The sequence below is a fragment of the Sorex fumeus genome, unplaced genomic scaffold (assembly GCF_029834395.1).
Source record: "Sorex fumeus unplaced genomic scaffold, SorFum_2.1 ptg000037l, whole genome shotgun sequence".
Taxonomy (NCBI): domain Eukaryota; kingdom Metazoa; phylum Chordata; class Mammalia; order Eulipotyphla; family Soricidae; genus Sorex; species Sorex fumeus.
Genome location: NW_026606094.1, coordinates 54,254,059 through 54,278,309, shown reverse-complemented (window position 1 = coordinate 54,278,309; position 24,251 = coordinate 54,254,059). Strand labels below are relative to the sequence as shown.

General features: G+C 38.1%; 1 protein-coding gene across 1 annotated transcript in view; it reads right to left on the bottom strand.

Moving 5' to 3' along the window:
• The window catches only part of SCIN (scinderin), an 87,763-nt gene that overhangs the window by 11,862 nt on the left and 51,650 nt on the right, over positions 1–24,251 (bottom strand). The window contains exons 5-11 of the mRNA XM_056118425.1: positions 17,692–17,784; positions 16,659–16,791; positions 15,553–15,641; positions 14,569–14,784; positions 13,041–13,162; positions 6,544–6,634; positions 3,047–3,217 (exon numbers count right to left, since the gene is read on the bottom strand). Of these exons, the coding sequence (XP_055974400.1) occupies positions 3,047–3,217; positions 6,544–6,634; positions 13,041–13,162; positions 14,569–14,784; positions 15,553–15,641; positions 16,659–16,791; positions 17,692–17,784 (915 nt within the window). The remainder of the gene's footprint in view (positions 1–3,046; positions 3,218–6,543; positions 6,635–13,040; positions 13,163–14,568; positions 14,785–15,552; positions 15,642–16,658; positions 16,792–17,691; positions 17,785–24,251) is intronic.

The window sequence follows — 24,251 nt, the reverse complement described above, 5'->3', positions numbered from 1 at the left end:
TTGCCATGCAGGTGAGATACTCTCGATAGCTTGCCGGGCTCTCCGAGAGGGGTGGAGGAATTGAATTTGGGTCAGCCATGTTGGCTGTGTGCAAGATAAACGCCCTACCCGCTGTGCTAGCTCCAGCCCAATTGTTTTTTAATAAATAAAAAATTTTAAAAAAAGAAGGATTAGGAAAGGCTGAGCTGTAACAAAACACATGCCTAGGAGGTGTGAGGCAGCTTGGAACATAAAAATCACCAGGCAAAGTTTTGGTGGTTCCCAGCCTCCTATATATAGATCTACATCTATATATGTATATCACTTAATCACTTATCACTTAATCCCCGTTATTCATCGATTTATTCGAGCGGGTGCAAGTAACATCTCCATTTATCCCGGTTGCGTGCTAGCGTAGCCCAATGGTATCTGTTCATTTTAGGAACATGTAGAGCCTCAAACCGATCATTTAGGGTCTTGACGAAGAAGTCTGACCATCTTATAGGTGGGCGTCCACGTGATCTTTTAATGTCTCGTGGAATCCAATCAGTAATGGCTCTAGTCCAGCGGTTGTCTGTAAACCTCATTACGTGTCCAGCCCATCTGATTTTTGATGTCTTGGCAAATGAGACAGCGTCCCTGATTCTTGAGCGTTGACGAAGATCAGAACTCCGGATTCTATCTCTCATTTGAGTGAATCGTGATATTCCAAGCATAGTTCTTTCGATTCCTCTTTGAGAGACCCGAGTAGCGTTCTCATCCTGTTTTCGTAGGGTCCAGGTCTCTGAGGCATATGTTAACGCAGGAAGAATAGTGGAATCAAAGAGATGTGCTCATAGCTGGAGGTTCTTTGTCCTTTTAGTTATTTCTTCAATACTCTTGAAGGCATTCCAAGCCGCTCTCTTCCTCCTGCGCAACTCAGGTGCCAGGTCATTCATCATGTTGCTTTCTCGACCTAGGTATATATAACTGTTGCATTCGGAGATGGTGGTTCCGTTGAGAGCGAATGGAGCGTCATGAACAAGGCTGTTTCTCATAAACATTGTCTTCGTAAGATTCAGCTGTAGTCCTACCTTTCCACACTCACGGTCAAAGTCCGCCAGCATTTGTGCCGCTTGGCTGATGTTTGGTGTTATTAGAACGATGTCATCAGCAAAGCGGAGGTGGTGTAGTGGCCGACCATCTATCTTCACTCCCATGTTTTCCCATTCTAGTCGTCGCATGATGTTCTCGAGGGTGGCACTGAAGAGTTTTGGTGAAATGGTATCACCCTGCCGAACCCCTCTCTTGATATGGATGATTACTTCTTTGTAGAATGGTGAGATCTTGGTAGTGAATCCGCAATAGAGCTCACGAAGGATCCTGATGTATTGAGTTTGTATGCCCTGATTGGCTAGGGCTTCCATGACCGCTTCCGTCTCGACAGAATCAAAGGCCTTCTTTAAATCAATGAACATTAGACAGAGCGGCATCTTGAACTCCCGAGATACCTCAATGAGCTTGGTTATTGTGTGGATATGGTCAATGGTACTGAATCCTTTTCGGAATCCAGCTTGTTCACATGGTTGTCCTTCATCTAGTGTTCTGCTAATCCTATTCAGGATGACTCGAGTGAATAGTTTGTAGATGACAGACAATAGGCAGATTGGGCGATAGTTGCCAATGTCGTGGATGTCTCCTTTTTTGTATAGTAGTACAGTCTTGCTGGTTTTCCATTGGGATGGAACCTTGCATTCAGACAGGTAGCGTGTGAAGAGTCGAGCCAATGTATTGATGAGTACTGATGGTAAGTTCTTCAGGTGTTCAGGTCTGATCTTGTCTGGGCCAGGTGCTTTTTGTTTCTTTACCGACGAGATGGCATGTTCGATTTCGGAAGGGAGAACATTGGGAACGACATATCCATCATGTGGTATGTGGTATGTGGGCAAGTGGATGTGGCTATTAAAGAGATCTTTTATATGAATATATAAAATTTATTTTTATTTTTTTAAATTTAAAAAATTTTTGCTTATTTTGGGGTCACACCTGGCAATGCTCAGGGGTTACTCCTGACTCTGCACTCAGGAATTACTCCTGGTGGTGCTTTGGGAACCATATGGGATGCGGGAATCCAACCCTGGTAGGCCGCGTGCAAAGCAAACACCCTATCCATTGTACTATCACTCCAGCCCCAAATTTATTTTTATTTTTTAAAAGCGGGGTGCAACAAGATAGCTCAAAGGACTGGAATTCTTGTAAATAATGAGAGGTTTGCTAAATGGGTATGGGGAAAAAAGCAAGTTCCACTTGAGAGGCTAGAGGTGGATGTGTATTCTCAGAGGTCTGTTCATTCAGAAGTGAAGGGAGGACCACTTAAAAAGAGGCTTTAGATGGAGGGATCCCTTCATCACCTGAGTTTTAAGGGTTCAGATGAACGGATTGTGCAGTGGGGAAGGGCTGCCAGGTGGAGCAGGGACTGGGACAAAGGCGTGTACAGGACAATTTAGGGGGTTACTTGGGAGACTTGAATTTTAATAAGGACAGAGGGCTGTGAAAGGAAGTATGACAGAGTGTCCCAGGAGTGCAAGCATGCAGCCATTTAAAACCCTGGGCCCCCAACAAGACCTCTCTCCAGAGAGTTCTTGTCTTATGACCCTGTAGTATGGGCTTGATTTCTTTCACAGCTGCAGTTACAGCTTCGCTGGCCAGTTGGCTTATGGTTCTGGCTGAGCTTGCTTGCCACAGTCATCACCTTTGTGCCTTCCCTTCCAGAGCCCCCAGCACTGTCAGCTGATCCGTCATCCGTCTCCCTTCACACCTTCCCAAGCAGATAGTGTGCGAGCTGCCTCGTGCCACTGACAGCTTGCCATGTAGTCTTATTCCTAGAATATATTTGTTTTGGCACAAAGCTGTGGAAAACATCAGTGACATGGAATCTGGGGTTACCTTTATTACTCGATTCTCCGTCTTTAATTACTGTTTTTGCTGAACACTAGACTCATTAGATAAATGAATAGAGTGTCTTAAGAGCAATTGACAACCAGAAAATCCACAAGTGGGGTATGTCTAACTGAACACATGCTATTACCTCCACAATTCTGGTGACAGATGCCAGGTTTCTCCGGACTTGGAAGAGACGTGTAGGGGGAGCAGGTGCCTGTCCTTCTTTCTTTGATGTTCCATTCTTGTAAATAATGAGAGGTTTGTCTTTGAACAAACGCAGCAGGTGAGCAGGTTCTTTGCCTTGGGACACTCGGATCTGGGGGTGGGAGATAAGAGAAATATAAAGTGCAATGAAAGAAGGCTGGATTGCCAAATATGTTTTTCTTTTCCTTTTGGAAAACAAAACAAAAATAAACAAAGCGTGGGGAGCAAGAGGAAAGACAGTCAACAGGAAGTAGGTGTTCATGATTGACTTAAGTTTACGCAGTGTCCTCATTGACTTAAGAACCACGTGACTCCAGACAAAGATCCCTGGGTAGCTTCTTCTCAGAATCTTGACCAAACTGGGCCATGTTTTGCTTCCAAAGAGCATAAAAAGGAAAACTTGAGCATTACCATTTCCAACAGAGAAACAGGCTCACGTATGTCATCTTTAATGACAATTACACTTTTTTTTTTAAAGAGCAACCAGTGCTTTACAAACTCTTGTTTAGAAGGATGCAAGATGTGCATTCAAATGCTTTAACACAAAAGAGAATACGAAAGCATACTCATTATTTTTCAGCACTACAATGGTGAGAGTAAAAACACCGACCATTGCTATAAAAGAAGATAGCACCGTGGGTAGAGCTCTTACATTGCATGTGGCCAAGCTAGGTTTGATCTCCAGTACCCCGCCCCATATGGTCTCCTGAGTTTTGCCAGGAGTGATCCCTGAACTCAGAGTCAGATGTATACCCTGAGTACCACTGGGTGTGTCCAAAACAACACCAACACCAACACCACCACCACCACCACCAACAACAACAACAACAACAACAACAACTTGATTATAAATCTATCCAAGAAAGGACAAAATATTTCAATTAAACAACAAAAGTTGGTGAAAAGAAAAAGAGACTAGTTTTCAAAATGCCTACAGCAATAGTAAATTTGCTCAATAAACACACCTTTAAAAGAAAGCTATATGGACTTTTAAGAATATGGAAATGGAAGAACATGCTATTTAATTTTACTTTTAAGTAAGATATTAGATTAAAAACTTCCATTTCCTTTATTATAGGTGATTTTTTGCTTTGCTGCCACACCCAGTGGTGATGAGGAATTATTTCTGACTTTGTGCTCATGGATCACTCCTTGCCGTGCTCAGAGGACCAACCATACATTGTGTCAAGATCAACCTACAAGGTCAACACCTTATTCTTGCACTATTTTTCAGTTGCAATTGATGCAGTTTTTCCCATCATCAGTTCAGGTTTTGTGCCAGTACTCTATTCCCCCCAGTTACAGAATACTGCTGTATGATAAATATAATATCATACAGATTATGTATATAATCATACAGAATACTGCTGTATGATAAAATTGAACTATCTCAGAGCGGGAGAGATAGCACAGTGGCCTTTTCATGCCGCTTGCCCAGGTTTAACCCTGTTACCATGGGTTCCCTGGGGCTCACCAGGAGTGATCCCTGAACAAAGAGCCCTGTACATAGTTGGGTGTGGTCCCCAAAGAAAAAAAAGTATTGCAGGCTAAATTGTTCTTGTAACATTAAGAAAATCTCAATGGCCAACATAAAAAAAAAAGACTATTAATGAAGACTCAATCTCTGTTGTGAAGTGAAAATGGAGAGCAAAGAGATAAACTGGACCATTTCAATATTGTTAATATATTTTACAAAGGGAAATTTAAAACACCTATTAAAAAAAAAACCTTTCACTTCTATTGCTGCTAACTACTGCCATCTAGTGCTCAAATGATATTTTAGCACTCCATGGTCAATAAAGGTTTAAATGGCTGAGAACGGCAATTCACTCATTGATAGAAAGATCAAATGGTTTGCTCAGAAACAGAATTTATAGGCACAAGTATATACTGGAAGTTTTCATGTAATGTGTCAAATATTTTAGATATAAATAAAATAAATCATGTCAGTTCATCTTAGAATAGTTCATGCAAGAAAGCTATGTTGGCAATTCATGGAAGAGTAGTTAAGCACATTAAAAAATGAACTATAGGGGCTGAAGAGATAGTATAGGGGTTAGCTAAGGTGCTTTTTGCTGCTTGTGGCTGACCCCAGTTCTAATACCTACCCCCCAATAAAAAATTATTAGTACTTAATATATATATCTCAGAGAGCCCAGCAAGCTACTGAGAGTATCCTGCCCACACAGGCAGAGACTGGCAAGCTCCCCATGGTGTATTCGATATGTCAAAACCAGTACCTATAACAGGTCTCATTCCCTTGACCCTAGAAGAGCCTCCAATCGTTGGGAAAGACGAGTAAGGAGAGGCTGCTAAAATCTCAGGGCTGGGACAAATAGAGACGTTACTGGGGCCGCTCAAGTAAATCAATGAACAACGGGATGACAGTGATACAGTGATACAGAGAAAAAAACTAATAATTATGTACCACTAAATTTAGATCTAATTTGCTTTATATTTCTACTAACAAGTGGCATGATGGAAGGTAACCAGCTGGAATAATCAAATTCAGTTCCACATCTCAGATTTCATCTACGAAATATTCTATCTGTCCCTCTGTTTAATTTTTGGAGAAGCAATGAACTATATGTGAAACTTAAGGGAAAAAAATTCCAGAAGGAATTGGGTTGGTTCATTGTCAGTGATGAGGAAGTTAAACATCCTTGTAAATGGACTTCTTCATGCTGCTGTATCAAGAAGAGCAGTGTGAGCTTCTAGAGCTGGAAAAGCGAAGGGGGGTGAAAGAAGGGGGTAAAGATGAGATGGGGTGTGGAAGACATTAGTGAAAGCTTATCGTGGGATTCGCAAGCAAATGCTACTGATGGAATAAAGAAGAGTAGACAAACTTTGTAGGCTTAAGGGTAAATTCAGGGGACTGAGCACACACTAACATCCAGGGGCCTTGGGCTCCTCCCAGATTATATGGTCAGTCAGGCACCACCCAGAGTGATCCACAAGCCAGAGCCACAGTAAGCCCTGAGCAACTCTAAGTGAGGACCCAAAATAAACAAATAAAAAAAAAAGAGTACAGCAGACACACACTGAGAAACATATTGAAAGAAAACAGAGTCCCACTAGAGTCTGTATTTAAGTTATAGTGTAAGGAATAAAGACACAGAAGAAGTGAAACTCAAGAATAAAGCAGTCTGAATGTCAAATGACTGTCATTAACACATGCTGTGGTTCTAGAGGAAGAAGAAATGGGGTTCTTAAATTGGTTACTAGTTAATTTTTTCCCCTTTGGTTTTGTTTGCTTTTTTTCCTTTTTCAGAATCTGAGAGGGTTAAGGTAGCATGAAAGGAGGAAATACTAAAATTCAAAAGGAAAAAATGTTGCTATCTAGAAAATGTCAAATCCCTATCTCCACTTAGGTAGAGGACTTAGACCTGAAATTCACCCAGAAAATTTTGTGGATCTAGGAGGGGTGAATGTCCCCACCTGCACAGCATTTCCCCCGTTTGACCGATCCAACTGAACAGTCAGGAATGCGGATGTCGTCAGCTCATCTCGAGTCGCATTTGCTCCTTGCCTGGAGGAATTAAAGTTAAATAAGTTAGTCTGGATTTAGGTTTTAAGACCTTGCAATGTAGTCATTTCAAGCAGAGACTTCAATTCAAAAGACCAAGAGAAAAACAATTGCTAAGAAGTAATAAAATAGGGGGATGGAGCTATATAGTACAGTGGGTAGGGCGTCTGCCTTGAATGCTGCCAAGCGGGGTTCATTTCCCAGCATCCCATATGATCCTCTGATCACCGCCAATGGGTAATTCCTGAGTGCAAAGCCAGGAGTAAACCCTGAGCGCCTCCAGGTGTGACCCAAAAAAGAAAAGAAAAAAAAGAAGTGATAAAATAATTTCTGATCATACAAATGACCTCTGAGGCAATTGTGCTAAGTGAGCAATATCACTGTAAACACTGTCCTCCTGTTGTTCATTGATTTGCTCCAGCAGGCCCAGTAACGTCTCCATTTTGAGACTTGTTGTTACTGTGTTTGGCATATTGAATACAACACAGGTAGCTTGCCAGGCTTTGCCAAGCGGGCGAGATACTCTCGATAGCTTGCCGGGCTTTCCGAGAGCAGAGGAATCGAACCCGGTTTGGCCGGGCTGGCTGCGAGCAAGACAAATGCCCTACCGCTGTGCTATCAAGAAGATGAATATACCTTATGATTTCACTCATAAGGACACAGAGCACGCACAGGAACAACAACGAAAATAAAAACAATACCTTTAAACTTTGGCAACAAAGTACTGGTTACTAGAGGGAAGAAGACATGGGGACAGAAGCAATGAGTTGAGAGGGTCAAAGGAGAAAGCGGTGAAGGTGAGCAGATGTTTGGGGTGGGAATGGTGTGGGGCATACATTCATCCAGGCCTAAAGCTGTATTCCTGCAACCTGTAGTATTGCAACCCATGATACATTGATTAAAACATAGTAATAAACCAAGAATCCCTGTTTTCACAGGTTATGAGCAGGATGCATGATCATATTTTGGAAGATATTTACTTGTCTTGGAATTGTCTAGAGGTTTCTATGGTGGGTGTCTTGACCTCCACTTTATATTAAAGAAATTGGGATTTAGCGTCTCATATAACTAAACTAAGTAATCTAGTCTGTGCAATATCAAATTGGAGCTGTTTATTTTCAAAAACCACTTCCATAGTAAAAATAATACATCTGAGAAGTATTGAAAGAAAACAGAGCCCAGTCAGATTTGAATATTAAGTGCACTGTCTTTTTAGACTAGTGAACATAGTATCAAATATCTGAACCCAGAAAATGAAGCAAAAACAATTACCAGAAGTAACAGAGAGGTTCCAATCATCAGTTTATAAATTCTTTAAATAAATCATGTGTAAAACTGTAAAAGAGGCTGACCTACCATCAAATTACATAAAACTCAATGAATGAATATGTGTAACTTACTTCCTTTTCTAGGGCTTAGCATCCTAAACTTCGGATCGTGACTGCAGAGAAGATGGTATAACTGGATGTGGCAACAGTAAAAGATATCTTTCTGAATGCAGATCCAAAAATTATTTCAAAATCAACCTCGTAATGCATTTGAAGTATTTCCCCAGCAGTGCTCACCCAGGTTGCATTTATCAAAGGAAACAACATCATGAATGGAAAAAGCTTTAGAAGCCCTGGATGGGGGCAGTGTGTGGCTCTAATCACCACTGTAATTTGCAGAATGGCTTTTGGAAACCTGCCCTCTTGATCTCTTTCTAGCTGACTTATTCTGATACTCGCTAAACTCCCTGCTTGACAACCTCTGTTTTGTACACAAAATCCACGATTTTATCTTTGATAATTGTAACTTGCCTTCTGAAGCCTTGAGCATGGCCTGTCTGTTCTCTACCCAACTCCCACAAGTATACCTTCTTCTTAGACCCCTAAGTACTGAATGTTTAAATGGGGCTTATCTTATTTACTCAAAATACTTTGTTGAGTCAAGGGCATCAATCAAGTAACTGATTAAAAAAAAAAGTTCCGCTTTTTTTCTCACTTCAGCAGTACATAAACTAAAATGCAAATACTACAAGCATAAAGGTTTGTGAAGCATTTCATATTAAAAAGTTCAACAAGAAGTGTGAAAAAAGTGGGGGGTAGAAAAGATACTTTCACGACAGACACATATTAAATTAGAAAGTGCTTCCCCTAATACAGATGCCTATAAAAGTAAAGCACAAGTGCTTTTTCATGAGCCTTTAAATAGTAACAAACATTTCTGGGAGAGTCTGGGTAAAGTGCTTCCCTCCCGTGTACGAGATCCTGTGTTTGTTTTCCTTCTACCCCATCTTCCTTCCTATCTCCCTCACAGACACATTCTCCAGACCCTGGCTCTAACCCCCCAAGCCCCAGGTCTGGTGCCCTGAGCTTTGTCAGGCGTCATTCCTGAGTACAAAGTCAAGAACAAAGTCCTGCCACCTTGGAGTGGGGGTGGGTGAGGCCCCTTCCTGCCCCAAGGGACCCAGCTCCAGCAGCTGAGAACTCAATCGCCACCATGCTCATGGTCACTCTCCATGTGTTCAAGCCAAGTTTCACGCATGAGTATACCTATCTTTGGACCGTGCGGCTACATTCACTGTCACATGACATCTCAGACCTCACACCAATCATACTCCAAGACCACATTTGATGAGGTTTAAAGTAGAAGGCAAGCAATCTTAGAGGGAAATATATTTTTACATATATATGTTTAATTATTTCAGTTCTGCTTTGGAGCAGGGATTGGGGTTTGGGATGGAAACATCCAAAATACGGTGGTGGGAAGGTGTAATGGTGATGGGATTGGTATTTGAATATTAAATGTAATCAAATATTGTGAACTACTTTATAAAAATAAAATAAAACAAAAAAAATAACAGCCATATAAGCACTGCTGGGTGTAGTTGAACCATCCCACCCCCACCTCCATCTAAAAGGAAAATTCTGGAAGTTGGGTGGGGAATTATGAAGAGCTGAGAGAACAGCAGTCTATCACCTATCAGTACTTTGCACACACACAGTCTCTTGGATATGTTCCCAGTTTTTTTTTTTTCTAGAAGAAACATTTTCAATGATCAAATGACATCACTCAAGTTTGCCTCCTTTTTCCATACCCTCCCACCCAGTATTTAAATCAGCAAACCTGAAAAACATCATCAGACTTGCTTCATCTGACACTCTTAATAAATACCTCACTACTTAACTCCAGCCCTCTTCCTTTTCCTGTCAAAGTGATCTATACTTCTATCCATACAGATTCTAATTTGCTTTATGGATCTATGACCCAGGGGGTCAGGTACTTCAGTACAATCAAGACATAATAAAGTTGCTTGTAGCCTCTAATTTTGAAATCAGAGACTCAGGGGGGAAATAAAAGCAATTTACTTTGACATGATTTCTTCTTTATAAACCTATGGTGCTTGTTGCTCATTAAAAATAAATGCAGCATGAAAACGGAATTTACTGCTTCAAGAGATTCATCCTTGCCATTGTTCAATGCTTGTTCAATTTCAATTACCTGACATTCCAAAGTAAAGATCACTGCTGAAATATTTGTTCCCTATTATTTTAGAGTATAAGTAACCTTAGAAATAGAGAACTTTATATATTTAGTTCTGACTTAATTCTTGTCTCTCACCTTTAACTCTGACTTCCAGGCTTAAACCTTTTACATCCCTGCCTGAAAATGATCACATAACCTGGTGTTGTTTAATTTCAAAGCCATTATTCAAATAATCTATGTAATTATGCAATGCCTTTTTACTAACTTTATAAAGCTTGCAACATTTTGAAAACTACACAAGATTAGCATATTTGTTATCTGTGATATTTAGTGGTAAAACTCATAAAAGAACTCTCATGTATCCAATTTATATTGAACCCGGGGCTTTGCACATTCAAGACAAGTACCCAAACACTATTCTATCTCTGGTTTTTTCATCCTAGTTTTATCTCAAAGAGAGTAACTATTGCATGTGACATATCTCATCTTCTTATTCCCTTTGAATTTTTTTGTAGCAGTCACCAAATTTGTCCTCCTCCTGAATTCCTTATTTTAATGAAAAAAAAAATGCTATTCCCTATATGGTGTTGGGGGTGGGAGAATGGGGTCATCCTAACTTGATCATCGTTTTCATTCCCAGGAACTAATCTTCCAAATGCAAGCTCCTTAATTACTTGCACACTTGCCTCATCATTTCCACCCCCCCCCCCCCCCCGCCCTTTCAATGAATTCTGGTCACAAGGCCACTCAGCTGTATTATTGCAACAAATTCCCAGTGGCCTTCCAGGCACCAGTCTAGTGCAGAAGCACATTCCTTAGATGTCAACTGGAATCATTTTTAAGATGAAAACCATTACTGTCACTCCCCTGTGCAAAACGTTTGATTCGTTTCTAATGACCTGAAAATAAAGATCATTCTCAGCATGGTTTGCAAAGTCATTCCTAATTTGGCTTCTAAATTTCTGGCTTTATTCTTTGTGCCCTAATTCTGCTCCAGCTGTATCATTACTAGTAGATTAAAACAGTTTTTCCTAAATTGCTTCGAATGACTTTCATATTGCTTGTCTGTCTGGTTCTCACTTGAGCCCCCATTGAGATGTCACAAGACTCTTTCATCAATAAATGGGATTGAGTTCATCTATAATTCCCCAAAGATCACTCACTCAGCTTGTTCTTATTTTAAAGTCCTCATACATAATTGAAATGCCTGTTAGCCATTTGCTTCTCTTTAAAGTGCAAGTTCTTGGGGGTTCAATTTACATATACACACATACATATATGTAACACATATACATATAGAGTGCTCAATAAATATTTACTTCAAATGAGTTAAGGAATAGCTACTGCAAATCTATATTCTATTTATTCTGCTTTAATTACATTCACATTACAAATAGCAAATTTCTTAAAATAATCTTTTAATTGATTGTTTAATCTTTTTTGGTTTCATCTAAATGCCAAAATCAATTACATTATTTTTTTTAACATATAAAAGAGATTTAAGAGTAAGGCTCAGAAACAGAATTGAAAGGAAAGCTGAACAGCAGTACAATTCATTCCCATATATGCAATGCATTTTGTGCAAACATTTTTCTGAATTAAGTTTCAGAAAAGAAAATTGAAAATTAAGGACATATTCCATAGACTTGGGTATAGATTACTCAGGCTTTAGGACTAGTGACCTAGAATTGAAATAGTGCTTAGTCAACTGTGAAGGTTGTGGTTTTGGCTTAAGTTACCTAAAATGTCTCACTTCCTCTCCTTTTTTCACTTGAAAATAATCTGGTTATTAGGAAAAGAAATAGTATATGGTAATATTTTAGTACTTTGGTGGCACAAATATGTTGCTCAAAAGCTTGCTATAAAGATGGCATATTAAGTGTTGAACTAAATAGCTAAGTACAGAATAATATATAACAAATAAAAATATGTAATATGTATAGCCTAATAAATCTTTGATAGGTTTATGATGTGGCTATCAGGTCAAAATGGTCATGGTGCACTAACTTGTGGTTACAGAAACTCAGGAGTGCCACCATCTGAACTGGTTTATTTGGTATGAAATAAGGGTCTAGAATTTGGGTTTATGAAAAAATTATCCCTGTTAAGATGTGCTAGTGTATCCAATCATTGCCAGTGGCAGTGCTGTTAATCATTAAAGTACACATTAACCACCTGAGAAACTTGTTAAAATGCAGGTTCTGCCCTAGTGGGTTAAAGATGAGGCTCAAGGTTCTACTCTCCTAACCTGCTCCTGAGGAATTCTTGGGCTTTTGGTTCCCAGGCCTCACTTGAGGCAGCAAGAATCTATGGAATACGGAGATTCACTCCACCTCCTGAATTTGGTTTGGCTAAAGGCACTAATAAGTGTAAAGTGGTAAGTGGGGATGAAGATGACTCAGTTATCTCAGTCAGCAAGGGAAAGAATACCTTTTTAGCAGAGAGCTGAGTCTATGAGCATTCACAGTGCTCACTGCAGGCTGCCGTCATGACTTAGGCAAAGGTCAGATGCTGCATTCCCTTCATACCTGCCACATACCTCTCTCAATTCCAAATATTTTTTTTTCAAGAATGCTTCTGTCTTTTCCAGCATTTTCAGGATGTTCTAATTAACATGGTTTCACTTAGTAAAAAGTTACCTGAATATGTGATTTAGTGCTGTGTTCTCTTCTCTTCAGAATAAATAACTTAGCACAGAGTTATTTATTTATACTTTTTTTTTTAAAACATTCTAAAATTCTAACCATTTTTGCTTGTGGACAGTAGCTACAAAATAAAATCAAAATAGTGCCAAAAATCAAGGACTAAATGCATGATATACAAATCTCACTGGGGTTATTATAGGATTAATTTTATATGGCATTGAAGTTAATGAAACTTAACTTTAAAGTAAAATTTTTTCACTTTGAAACTTAAGATCTTAGGAAAGAGGAAAACTCACCATGTGTAGATAATTTGTCCTTTGGGATAAGTGTAGAGAATAATGTAGCAGTCACCACCAAAGAATTCGCCATATGAGTTTTTGTCAATTTCGACCCTACCATTATTTTCTACTCGCCAGATCTGTAAAGAATACAATAATGTATGCCAAACTTAGATTTTTATTTATCTAATACTATTGATACATCAAAACAATTTTTAGCCTTCATAAAAAATTTCCTTTACAAATCAAGCAAAGAAAAGAAATTCAATTTGCTTGTGTCCTATTTTAGTGTTCATATTTTCTTTGTATCCTTTGCAGAACTTGGTCCGAGCTTGTCAATTAAAGCCTTTTACTTAATTGATTAGTGAAAATATAATGACAACCCAGTGGAATAAGAAATTAAAATTTTCAGTTCATAAATATAATTCTCTTGGGGAGAGAGTGATTGGCCCATGCCTAATGGTACTCAAATTTACACCTGGCTCTATGCTCAGAGACCACTCAAGGTTGTGCTTTGGGGACCATATGCAGTATCAGGGATAGAACTGGCTGACCATATGCAAGACAAGAGTCTTAACCTCTGTAATATCACTATGGTCCAGAAATATTCCTACACTAAAGGAACTAAAAAGTAACCCTTGGAGGAGAAATTTGTAAGTAAAAGAACAACTCTGTGGTACTTACATAAGTTCTGTTAAAATATTATTTATAGTTTGAGCATAAACCATGTCAAAATAGAGGGAAGGCTTCTCAGAAGAGATGAGCTTGAGAACTGAATTTCAGAGGGGGAATGTGCAAGTTAGCTAGCTGGTGGAGCATGTAAGAGCGCTCAAAGCCTTGGTAACAGATCTCAAGAGGATGGGCACTTGCTTTGCTGTTTGTGATGCGGCCAACAGGAAAGCAAGGCCCAAATCACAGAAAACCCTGTGCAGCCAGCTAAGAGGGAAAACTTTTTGTGAGTCATTAAGATATTTTAGAACAGGAAGTGACTCCACTCAGTTTTTATTAACTCAAGAGTGGGGTTGAGTAGGAAGAGGTTTGAGTTAGGGACAATGATTAGGAAATTTGCTAGCAATTTTTGCTGGGGGAAAAAAAGGGAATAATCAATAAGCTTAATTCAATATTGTAAAGATATTTGCGATTTTAGCACATATACACATGCCTGATGTGTCTTACGAATGCTCCTAAGGTCTGAAGGAAAGATGTGATAGTTATTCCATTTGGAGCAACACAATCTCTCTAGACAATCCCAATTCTGAGAACCAGAAGTTTTGGACCAGGAAATAGCTGGGTTCCAAGCCAGTTCTTCTTAATAATAACTGGGTAATCTTGCATATATCAACTAACTCCTTCAAATCTCAACAGAAATATATTGTAAACTAAGGCTAAAGATCAGACATCTCATTTTGCTTTAACTTCCTGAATTTAATCCAAAGTGAACCATGTTTACTACTAAGGAAAACTCATACTTTATAGACTGTAGTTTCCTTAATTTATATTCCACAAATGCCAGCAAAAATTAAATAAAAGAAAACCAGGCCAGTACCTTCACATCGCCAGAACCATTATCCACCATATTGTGCTGGGCTGCCATCTGTGGGGAACTGTGTAATTTTGAGGCATCAAATGGAATTTGTTTTATGTGGGCCACTTTCTCTGTGACATACACTTTCCCAAAGCCATCACTCTCATCCTTATCTCTCCAGTCCTTAAAGAACTGTTTGAAAACTGGTGTTTCACCTCCTTCCGGAAGAACTTGAATCTGAAATGTAAACAACAATAATAATAATTAGAAACAAGAAGTTATCTAATAGTGAGGGAAAAAAAACTAAGAAAATTAAAGAATTATTTTGGCCTCTGAAATGACAGGTCTAAACTCAGAAGCTAAGATACTTAAAAGAAAGACAAAGGAAAAGTTATTAAATAGAAGTCAAAATAACTCAACCCCATGTGTCACACATCTGACTGAAGTAACTGTCACTGAATTTGGATATATGAGGAATGAATACAGTTCTTTCACAGGTTATCATTGTAGCAAAGCAAACTTTACATTTTCTCTGTTTTCTTCATAAGAGGGAAGTAATCTAGAAGAAATTATCTTGTGTTACTTGTGACAGGAGATAAACATGAAGATGAGGCTGAGACAATAATAAAAGACGTTTCTAAGTTGATTTCAATGAAATCTAATAATATCTGAGTGTCAGCCCATATTTGCACTATTTTCTCAAAGGAACAGATCAGTTAATTTAACTGTAGTGGATTTTCCTGAGTTAATAATGGCTTTGGAGGAAGTAGATGGATTTTTCTCAGTCACACACAGCTCCCTGAAATCTGGTCTCCAGTTTTGCCACATTTTTATACCACACATGGATATACCTAGGGACAACTGACCCAACAAGGGACACACTCAAGTGAAGATTGACTTCACACGCATACATGAGTATGCACCAGATTCTTTTGTGAATTTTATGAATACATTATGGGCACCCATGCTGAAGTTTTTCTCTAGCCAGTTCATTTCCAGACGTACTTGGGTATTGGTGGAATAATTCATTTGCTGTAGGAACTCTTCAGCTGTCTTCATTGCAACCTTTCTCTCCTGGGGATTAGCATCTTTCCCTAGAATACAAAATAAAGACAGACAAAATTTCAAAGAAGGATGTTATATTAATGAAGAAACGAAAGAATAATCATGATAACTTCATTTAAATGTAACACTGAAGTTGGCAAAACTTCCTGCTATATTAATGTGTTGATATTAATGCAGTTTGTGTTAATTAAATCATATTCAAATGTGAACCACTGATATGTACTGGTGCCAGCAAATTAAATATGTTTAATAATATGAAGAAAGACATCTTTTAAAAATACTACTTTGACATTTCTCTTGGGTTGTTTTTAATTTTACGGGGATTTTACGGGGGCGGGGGGGGGGGTATGACAGAGGGCTGGGAGAGTGTCAGCTCAGCAGTGCTCAGGAGCTATTCCTGGCTGTGTGCACAGGGGACCACACATATGCAGTGGTGGTGCTGAAACGGTTTGTCAAAGCAGCAGAAAGCAAGGCAAGTACCTTACCTCTTTTACTAACTCTGGCCCTGTTTTTTTTTTTCTTCTTTCTTTTTTTAACTCACACCCTGCAGTGCTCAGGGGCTACGCCTGTCTCTGTGCTTGGGGGTTGCTTCCGATGATGTTCAAGGGACCATGTGGTTCTGTAGATCAAACCTGGGCCTCCTTTATGGAGAGCACAGCTCAGGACACTGAACTACTGCTGCAGGCCCCACGGGTTTTTTAACCACATAATTCCTGTCAAATGACGCTAGTAAGAAGAAAACATGGCTTTATCTGTTTCTATTTTATGAGACCTGTTTACACGGCAGAGCCTGGCAAGCTACCCGTGGCGTATTTGTTATGCCAAAAAACAGTAACAACAAATATCACAACGGAGACATTACTGGTACCTGCTCGAGCAAATCGATGAACAACGGGAGGACAGTGCTACAGTGCTACAGTTTGAAGATGAAGCTTTATAAAAGTTAAGCTTCATTTTAAAGAAAAAAAAGTCTTGTTTTTATTTTTTTTAAAACCCTCTGAATATCTAAAACCCTAATATGGAAAAATGTCAATGGCATCTTTTACCTTTCCAAACAAAAATTTGTTTTGCAGCACCATGGTCCAAAATAAAGCATTCTTCGGAAAGCAGCATGGCCATGGAGAAGGGATTTTCTTCTGACACCACACTCACTTTCATGGACCCACTGGCATCTGAAACCTAAGAGACATTCCATGTGATCATTGTGGGATAAATCATATATTCCAAAATTAGATTATGGTCCTGGACACGTCAGCCTCAAAATATAATAAAAAAAACCAGAACACCAAATTGTGAATTTAACTGTGAAAAATATATGGTAGATAAAGTATATTTCAATACTAATACAGCCATTTTTAAAAACTATAACCTCCAAAATTAATGAACTCAATTATACTGTAAAATGTTATTTTTGTTTTTAAATTCATTTAGCTGGGAAGTCCCCAAACTCTAAAAATAAATTCTCACCCACATACAGAACTGAGTAGAACTAGATTGGCCAATGCCCAGATTATTTTTACCAAGTTCCCTTCCAGCTCTTTGATTTCATAATGTGCCCTCCTGTAACTAAGAAATCCTTCCGATGACTAAAGATTTTGTAAGTAAGTAAAGACTGTATTCGTTTTTAAAAATCAAGATTTCTAAGTAAAATTCCACAAGCATTTTCACTCAACAGAGGAAAAAGCGTGTGTTTGTGTATTCACGTGGTGCCAGGGATCAAAGCCAGAACTTCGCTCATGCAGGACATAAGCTTGAGTGCTGATCTACTTCCCAGTTACGAACGAAAAAAAATTATGAATGTAGTTTCTCAGAACATATTTTGACAATTTATAGAGCAGCAATTTATAGAGCAGCCATGTATAATTTCGTTGGGCAGAAGCATTACATCACATCATATTCATTTTTAATAAACATAACAAATCCGTTGCTGGAACAAAGAACAAATCTGTTCTCATGTTTCTTTTTGAGGAGATGAGAATGATAAACATTAGCAAAGAGAATGTCTCCCTGGAGTTAAGGCCTCCTCAGTGGTATCCAGTCCAGTAATAAAGAATAACACACCTCTTGGGATGAACTCACCATGTAAAGCTTGGCCATCTTCCTGTTAGTTATGTCTGCAACTGTGTCATCGTCATCAGTCCCGTCTGGAAGTGCTGGCTTATTTCCTAGAACCTGGGAAAAAGCAAACAATAGAGAAAAGAACTCTTATTCAGTGACAGAAGTTCAGGAAAAACAAAGGCCCTACCTACTGTACTATCTCTCTGGTCCCTAATATGAGCTTCTAAGTAAAATTCCACACTTAAAAGTCTAGCTGTCAACATTGCTGAAAGGTGCAAAAAGTCATTTAAATTTGCTTATGTTCAGTTCTGCAACGTAATTTCTTCCTGGGACCTGTTTTTAAAAGCAGCCTACTGGTTTTTGTTTTGTTGTTATTTATTTATTTTTGGATACAGTGGCAGTGCTCAAGGGCTATTCCCAGTGGTGCACCAAGGACCAGGTGATGCCAAGATCAAACTGGACCTCTGCAAAACATGCCCTCAGTCTATTGAGTTAATTCTTCCACCTAGCCTTATAGTCTCATTAATATTTTACACACACAAGCATGGATCAAAATTATTGAGAGTTAGAGTACTTTAAATTTGACTACCATTGCTGATTTGTTATGAACTAGATAAAGTCCAAGTTCTTGATGATCGCTTCAAGCTGGTTTCCTAATTAGCCCTTGGCATTTACAATGATGTCTGCAGTGTAGTAGCTATTCAATAAGTATTTGTCAAATAAATGATATGTCAATTCTTTAAATTTATGATGCAATCCAAAGGTTCAAAGCAAAACATTTTGTAGGAAATACATTTGAACCTGTTATGACTTTCTGTGCACTGTTTTCACTGTATAGTGTTATCACAAAACATCTATAAATTAAACAAAATGGCATAGGCATTAAGGACAGAAATAAAATGTAAATTGAGTCTAAGTAATGTAACTTTTAAAGCTTAGAGAATGCATAGATGCTAATAACTTTGATCAAATAAATATTCAATATATAATGAAATTCCTTATGTACAATTTGTTTTATGTTAAGTATTCCTTATGAAGTATTTTGAGAAAATATATACTGCCAAACACCAGAAAATAATAAAAATATATGTGAATTTAGTCCTTATGTGAATATGGGAACATCTTGAAATAAGAATTATATAAGTAAGTCATCTCTTATAGGAACATCTTCACCTTCTTTTGGTTTAATGCTTTTAAATATTGTACATATTGAATGTCTTTAAAAATTTTATTTTGTTTCTTTTTGGGTCCACATATGCCAGTGGTTACTTGTGGCTCTGTGCTCAGGGTTCACTCCTGATGGGTTTGGGGCCACATGGGATGCTGGGGATTGAACCCAGGTTGACTGCATACAAGGCAAGTGCCATACCTGCTATACACCCAACCATGATTACTTTACATATTAAATATTTGGAATATAGTTTTTCTTTTTAATTTATTTTCCTTTTTCTTTCTCGATTTCCTTTTTGTTGGTAACAATAGGAAAAACCCCAAGATTAAGATACTTGCAACCATGGGACTGAAGCAATACTAGTATAGCAGATAGGGCATTTGCCTTGCATGTGGTGGACTCGGTTTTGATCCTCGGCACCTCATATGGTCCCCCAAGCCTGCCAGAAGTGATCCCCAAGTAAGCCCTAAACACAATTGGTTGCAGTCCCCAAACAAGAAAAACAAAACCAAAAAAGACACTTGAAACCAGAATGGATGTTGTTTTTACTTTTCTTTTTATTTTGACAGTTTTATTTTTATAGAAGTATGTATTCTTCTAAGCACAGCGGTATCTCACCTCATACATACTTCTGTAATTCTCAAGACAGTAGACCTTAAAATAAACAGCTTGGGTTAACAATCTATCTAATACTGGGAAGTCTCCCAGTGGGTCAAAGAGAGGCTGGTATTTGGGGCACAGCCTTTTAATTTTCAGACAGCAATTACTGTGTTAGCCAGGCATTATAATTAGGCTCTCAATGGACCGGAGCATGGTTGTGAATTGAACCCAGGGGATTTAACAGATGTGCTCTTCACTGTAGCAGTACAGTGATGCTGTATATAGTCAGGTTTTTCTGAGATCACTGCCAAAACTCAGTTTAACAACTAAGCATTTACCAATAACTCACTGGGGGTATGAATGTGTCTCCAGCCACCTTGACCAACTACTCCTACTCCTTAAAGACTTTATATCCTGGGAAATATGTTCACTTTATCAAGTGTGTCTTTGGTTATGATCTTAGCAATAAACTATAAATTTGGCTCTTTCCCTATACATGTAGAACATATACATTTTAAATGCTTGTTTGGGGCTTTTCAAGTGCATATAATCTTCTATGTAAAAAATAATATATATTTTGACACTTTGAAAGAGAAAGAGGAATAGAGAAGACTTACTTGAGGGTAATCCATAAAACATCTTTTATTTTACATAGGATTTATGCATGGCATCTCTATATTTTTTAACTGTTTTCTGTAGATTTCTACTTAGTGTATCTCTACCTATCAGTATCCCATACTGAACTTGTCTTTCTAACATGATAGTTATCAATTTTCATATTCAAGAATCTAAAATGTTCCATTCAGTGGCTCTAAAGTTACATGGTCAGCTTTGAGTCTTTTACACCTTGAATCTCCTACTCAGTCATTGCAATTGATTTCTTTATGGTCATGTTTGGAGTCACTGATTTTTAGCTGTTTCTTTATGCCCAACCTCATCATTCTAGTCATGGGTTTCCTGTCAATTCTTTCCTGCCTTCAGTCTCAGATTTCTTTTTTAATCCAGAAAGTTAGCGAAGACACTATCTGGATGATTTCTTATTCCACTTTACTCACATGTTTCAAGAATATGTGTCCAAATAAAGATTGTATATCTGCAGCATAAATGTTTTTTATTTTTTATTATTATTATTTATTATTATTATAATTATTTGCTTTTTGGGTCACACCCTGCTATGCACAGGGCTCTGCACTCAGGAATTACTCCTGGCGGTGCTCAGGAGACCATATGGGATGCTGGGAATCGAATCTGGGTTGGCCATGTGCAAGGCAAACACCCTACCCGCTGTGCTATCGCTCCAGTCCCAATAAATGGTTTTTTAAAGTTTATTAAGTGCTTTAAATTCACGGAGGTCAAGCAACATCTAGACAACATCTAGGTAAAACACAGATTCCCAACAGTCAGTTTTTAATAGCTCTGGGAGAAGGCTCAGGAATCTGACTTCCAAAATGATTCTGCATTGGTGTGTGTATATGTGTATGTTCTGAGTTCCAACTTCTCTCTCTCTCTGTTTCTCTGTTTCTCTCTCTCTCTCTCCCTCTCTTTCTCTTAAATTCCATGGCCTCTCCAGAAGCTGGATTACCTGTCTTGTATTTCTCTCTAATCAGGCTGATGATTTTGGTGTCTCCTTTGGGAGTCACAGACTTTTCCTTCTCTGGGGCTTTATTTAATGGTCAACTGGAAGTGATAGAGGCAAAACCTAACTAATTATTCTTTGATTATCTACATATTTACCTTATATTATTTATAATTAATTATAAATATACTAATATACTAAATATACTAATTAATTATAATTAGTCCAGCACAAATTACTACTTACTGAATGTCTGCTATGAGTCATACAAGATATTGAGGGTTCAGACACATATCATTCCAGACTGAAAAAAAGTGAGTCCCTAAGAACCAGATCAACTCTCATCATTTTACAGAAAAGGTCACTGATACTCAGAGAGATCAAATGATGGTTTCATGGGGCTGGTAAATGTTGGAAGCTAAGATCTGGCAGACATTCTTTTCAGGTAATATTATCTTAGCCTTTAAAATACTTGGTTGCACACTGAATAAAGGGTGACTGGAGAAGCACTTGAAATAGACAAAAATATTAATTCCCTGTGTGGTGTCTGAGGAGCCCTTCTGGTGATATGGTTATATAGAGCACACATTCTTCTTTTTCCTGAGTTTATTTTCTCATTCAGCATAAGGCTAATAGAAGTATATGATTTTTAACAACATAGATACACAGAAATGTTGTGGCCTGAAGGTGAATGAAACTAATGTCTGCCCTAACAGACCTGTTCTGCAGTTATCAGGAAATTCATTTTAACATAGAAGTTATACTCTGTTTATATTTTTTAGTTTTTGAACCACTTATAATAAATTATTTCTCTTATTAATGTATAACTTAAAATCTTTGACATAGATTATTTTAGTTTTATGATATTTATCATTCTAGATTTTTGAAACCCTTTAACAGCTACTGAAACTTATATCTAAACCACATGCATTTTAATTATATGTTATGAATTTCACTTAGGTATTAATATTCATGCTTATCTACATATTTACCTTATATTATGTATAACATGCATTCAGCTAACCTTTCTTAGTGGGAGGGTGTGGAGTCTGGATCACACCTGCTGTTGTAGTGATGGAGATTGAATTGGGTTCAGTCATTTGCAAGGAAAGTGCCTTGACTCTTGTACTGTCTTTATGGCCCCTTAATCTTTTAACCATTTATTTATTTATTTATTTATTTATTTATTTATTTATTTTTTGATCACACCAGGCGATGCACAGCAGTTACTGCTGGTTCATGCACTGAGGAATTATTCCTGGCAGTGCTCAGAGGATCATATGAGATGCTGGGAATCTAACACCGGTCAGCCACGTGCAAGGCAAATGCCCTTCCTGCTGTGCTACCGACCAGCCCCGCATTTCAACCTTTTAAAATGTTATCCTGAGTCTTTAAAATTACCTTCAAAATACTTGAAATTGTTTATTGAATAAACAATACACATAACATGTGGTCAGCCATCATGCTAAATTCTTATGTTTAAGTCATTTCATGTTTATAGTAATCTGACAAGATCGTGCTGTTGTGATCCTGTTCATACTTAGATATATTTTAAATACAGGATTTGTAAATTGCCCAAGATCATACAGTTAGGAAGAAACAGGGTAAGGATTTGAACTGTGATTCGAGAGAGGGCTCTTAACTAATCTGCAGTGCTATCCTGATAGCAAAAGTTCTATAATTGTTTATGACTTATCTCTGGAGATAAAGCAGAAATTGTGCCATAGCAGATGCTATGATCTATTCAGACTACTTTGAGCTTCCCCACATTTATTACATCAATAGTCATAAATATATACTGTGCAGTGAATATCCCATGCACTGTGCTTATTATAGCGTCTGTCTTCCTCTCTACAAAGTTCTATTTTCATTTCCTCTAAGTCCTCTCTTTTTATTTCCCTTTCTTCCTGGTTCTGTCTAGTGCCTAAGTGCATCGAATGCTGAATGAAAAGATCCTGAACTCTTTCATCATGTCGAAGTGCCAGATGGTCAAACAGCCCTTAATAGATATAACAGCACTCAAGCAAAAGAGCTGCCAAAGTGCAAAATAAAACAAAAGTGATTTGGGGGGCCTGGTGCAATAGGGCAGGTAGTGAGTTTCTTGCCTTTCATGTCCTGATCCTAGTTCAAATTCCAGGTACCACACATGGCCCCTGAGGCACCATGAGAAGGTTTCCCTGAACATTGAGCCACGAGTAAATCCTGAGCACTTCTGGATATGGCCCAACCTCCCTGCCTCTCCCAAATATTTCTTTACTTATAAGATGGTCAAAAGTTATGAGAAAATTGATAAAACCTAGTGTGGTGAAAGATTATATATTCTACTAGGCACTCTCTGATTAGGAGGAAAATCCTTGAGCATATTTGGTAGTAAGTTCCAGAAACCTACTTAAAGAAATTCCAACTAGGGCCGGGGCACAAGTGAGAGAACTGCTGAGAGATTCAAGCCGGATCCTGGATCCTGCATCACTAGGTCCCCTCAGCAGTGCCAGGAGCAACCCTCAAGTACCACCAAAAAAGAATGCTAGCTATTATTCTAATTACTCTATTCCAGTAGTTTATTCTAAGGAAATAGTTAAAATATATGCAAATAATTAACTTCAATGAATGTCCATTACAAAATTTTATAATATTAAAAATTTTAAACCATCTAAGTGACCAACATAGAAGGGGCCATATCCTTATAATGGAAAACTATACAGAAACAAAAATTATTTGATGAGGAAAATAATCACAAATAAAAATTAATATTACATAGCATTACTTCTCAGAGAGCCTGGCAAGCTACCAAGAGTATTTCGCCTGCATGGCAGAGCCTGGCAAGCTCCCCGTATCGTATTCGATATGCCAAAAACAGTAACAAGTCTCACAATGGAGACGTTACTGGTGCCACTCGAGCAAACTGATGAACAACGGGAGGACAGTGACAGCATTATTTAAAGTTTGAATTTATTCTCATAATAGGACAGAGATATGTTTGTAAAAACATTAAGGATTGGAAAACTTGGTATTTTTGCCTCAAAGTTAGTCTTTACATGATACTTTTTCTCCACAACAACTATCTCTATTTTGTAAAGTTTCAATAATAAATACACATTTTCCAGGAGTAAGAATAATACATGACTCAAAATTCTAGATAACACTGGGTGAAAGTATTTAAAGTTTTTATTAATTTTTAAAAGAATTTATACAGGATCTTATGTGCTTTCCAACTAAGAAACCAGCAGACTGATT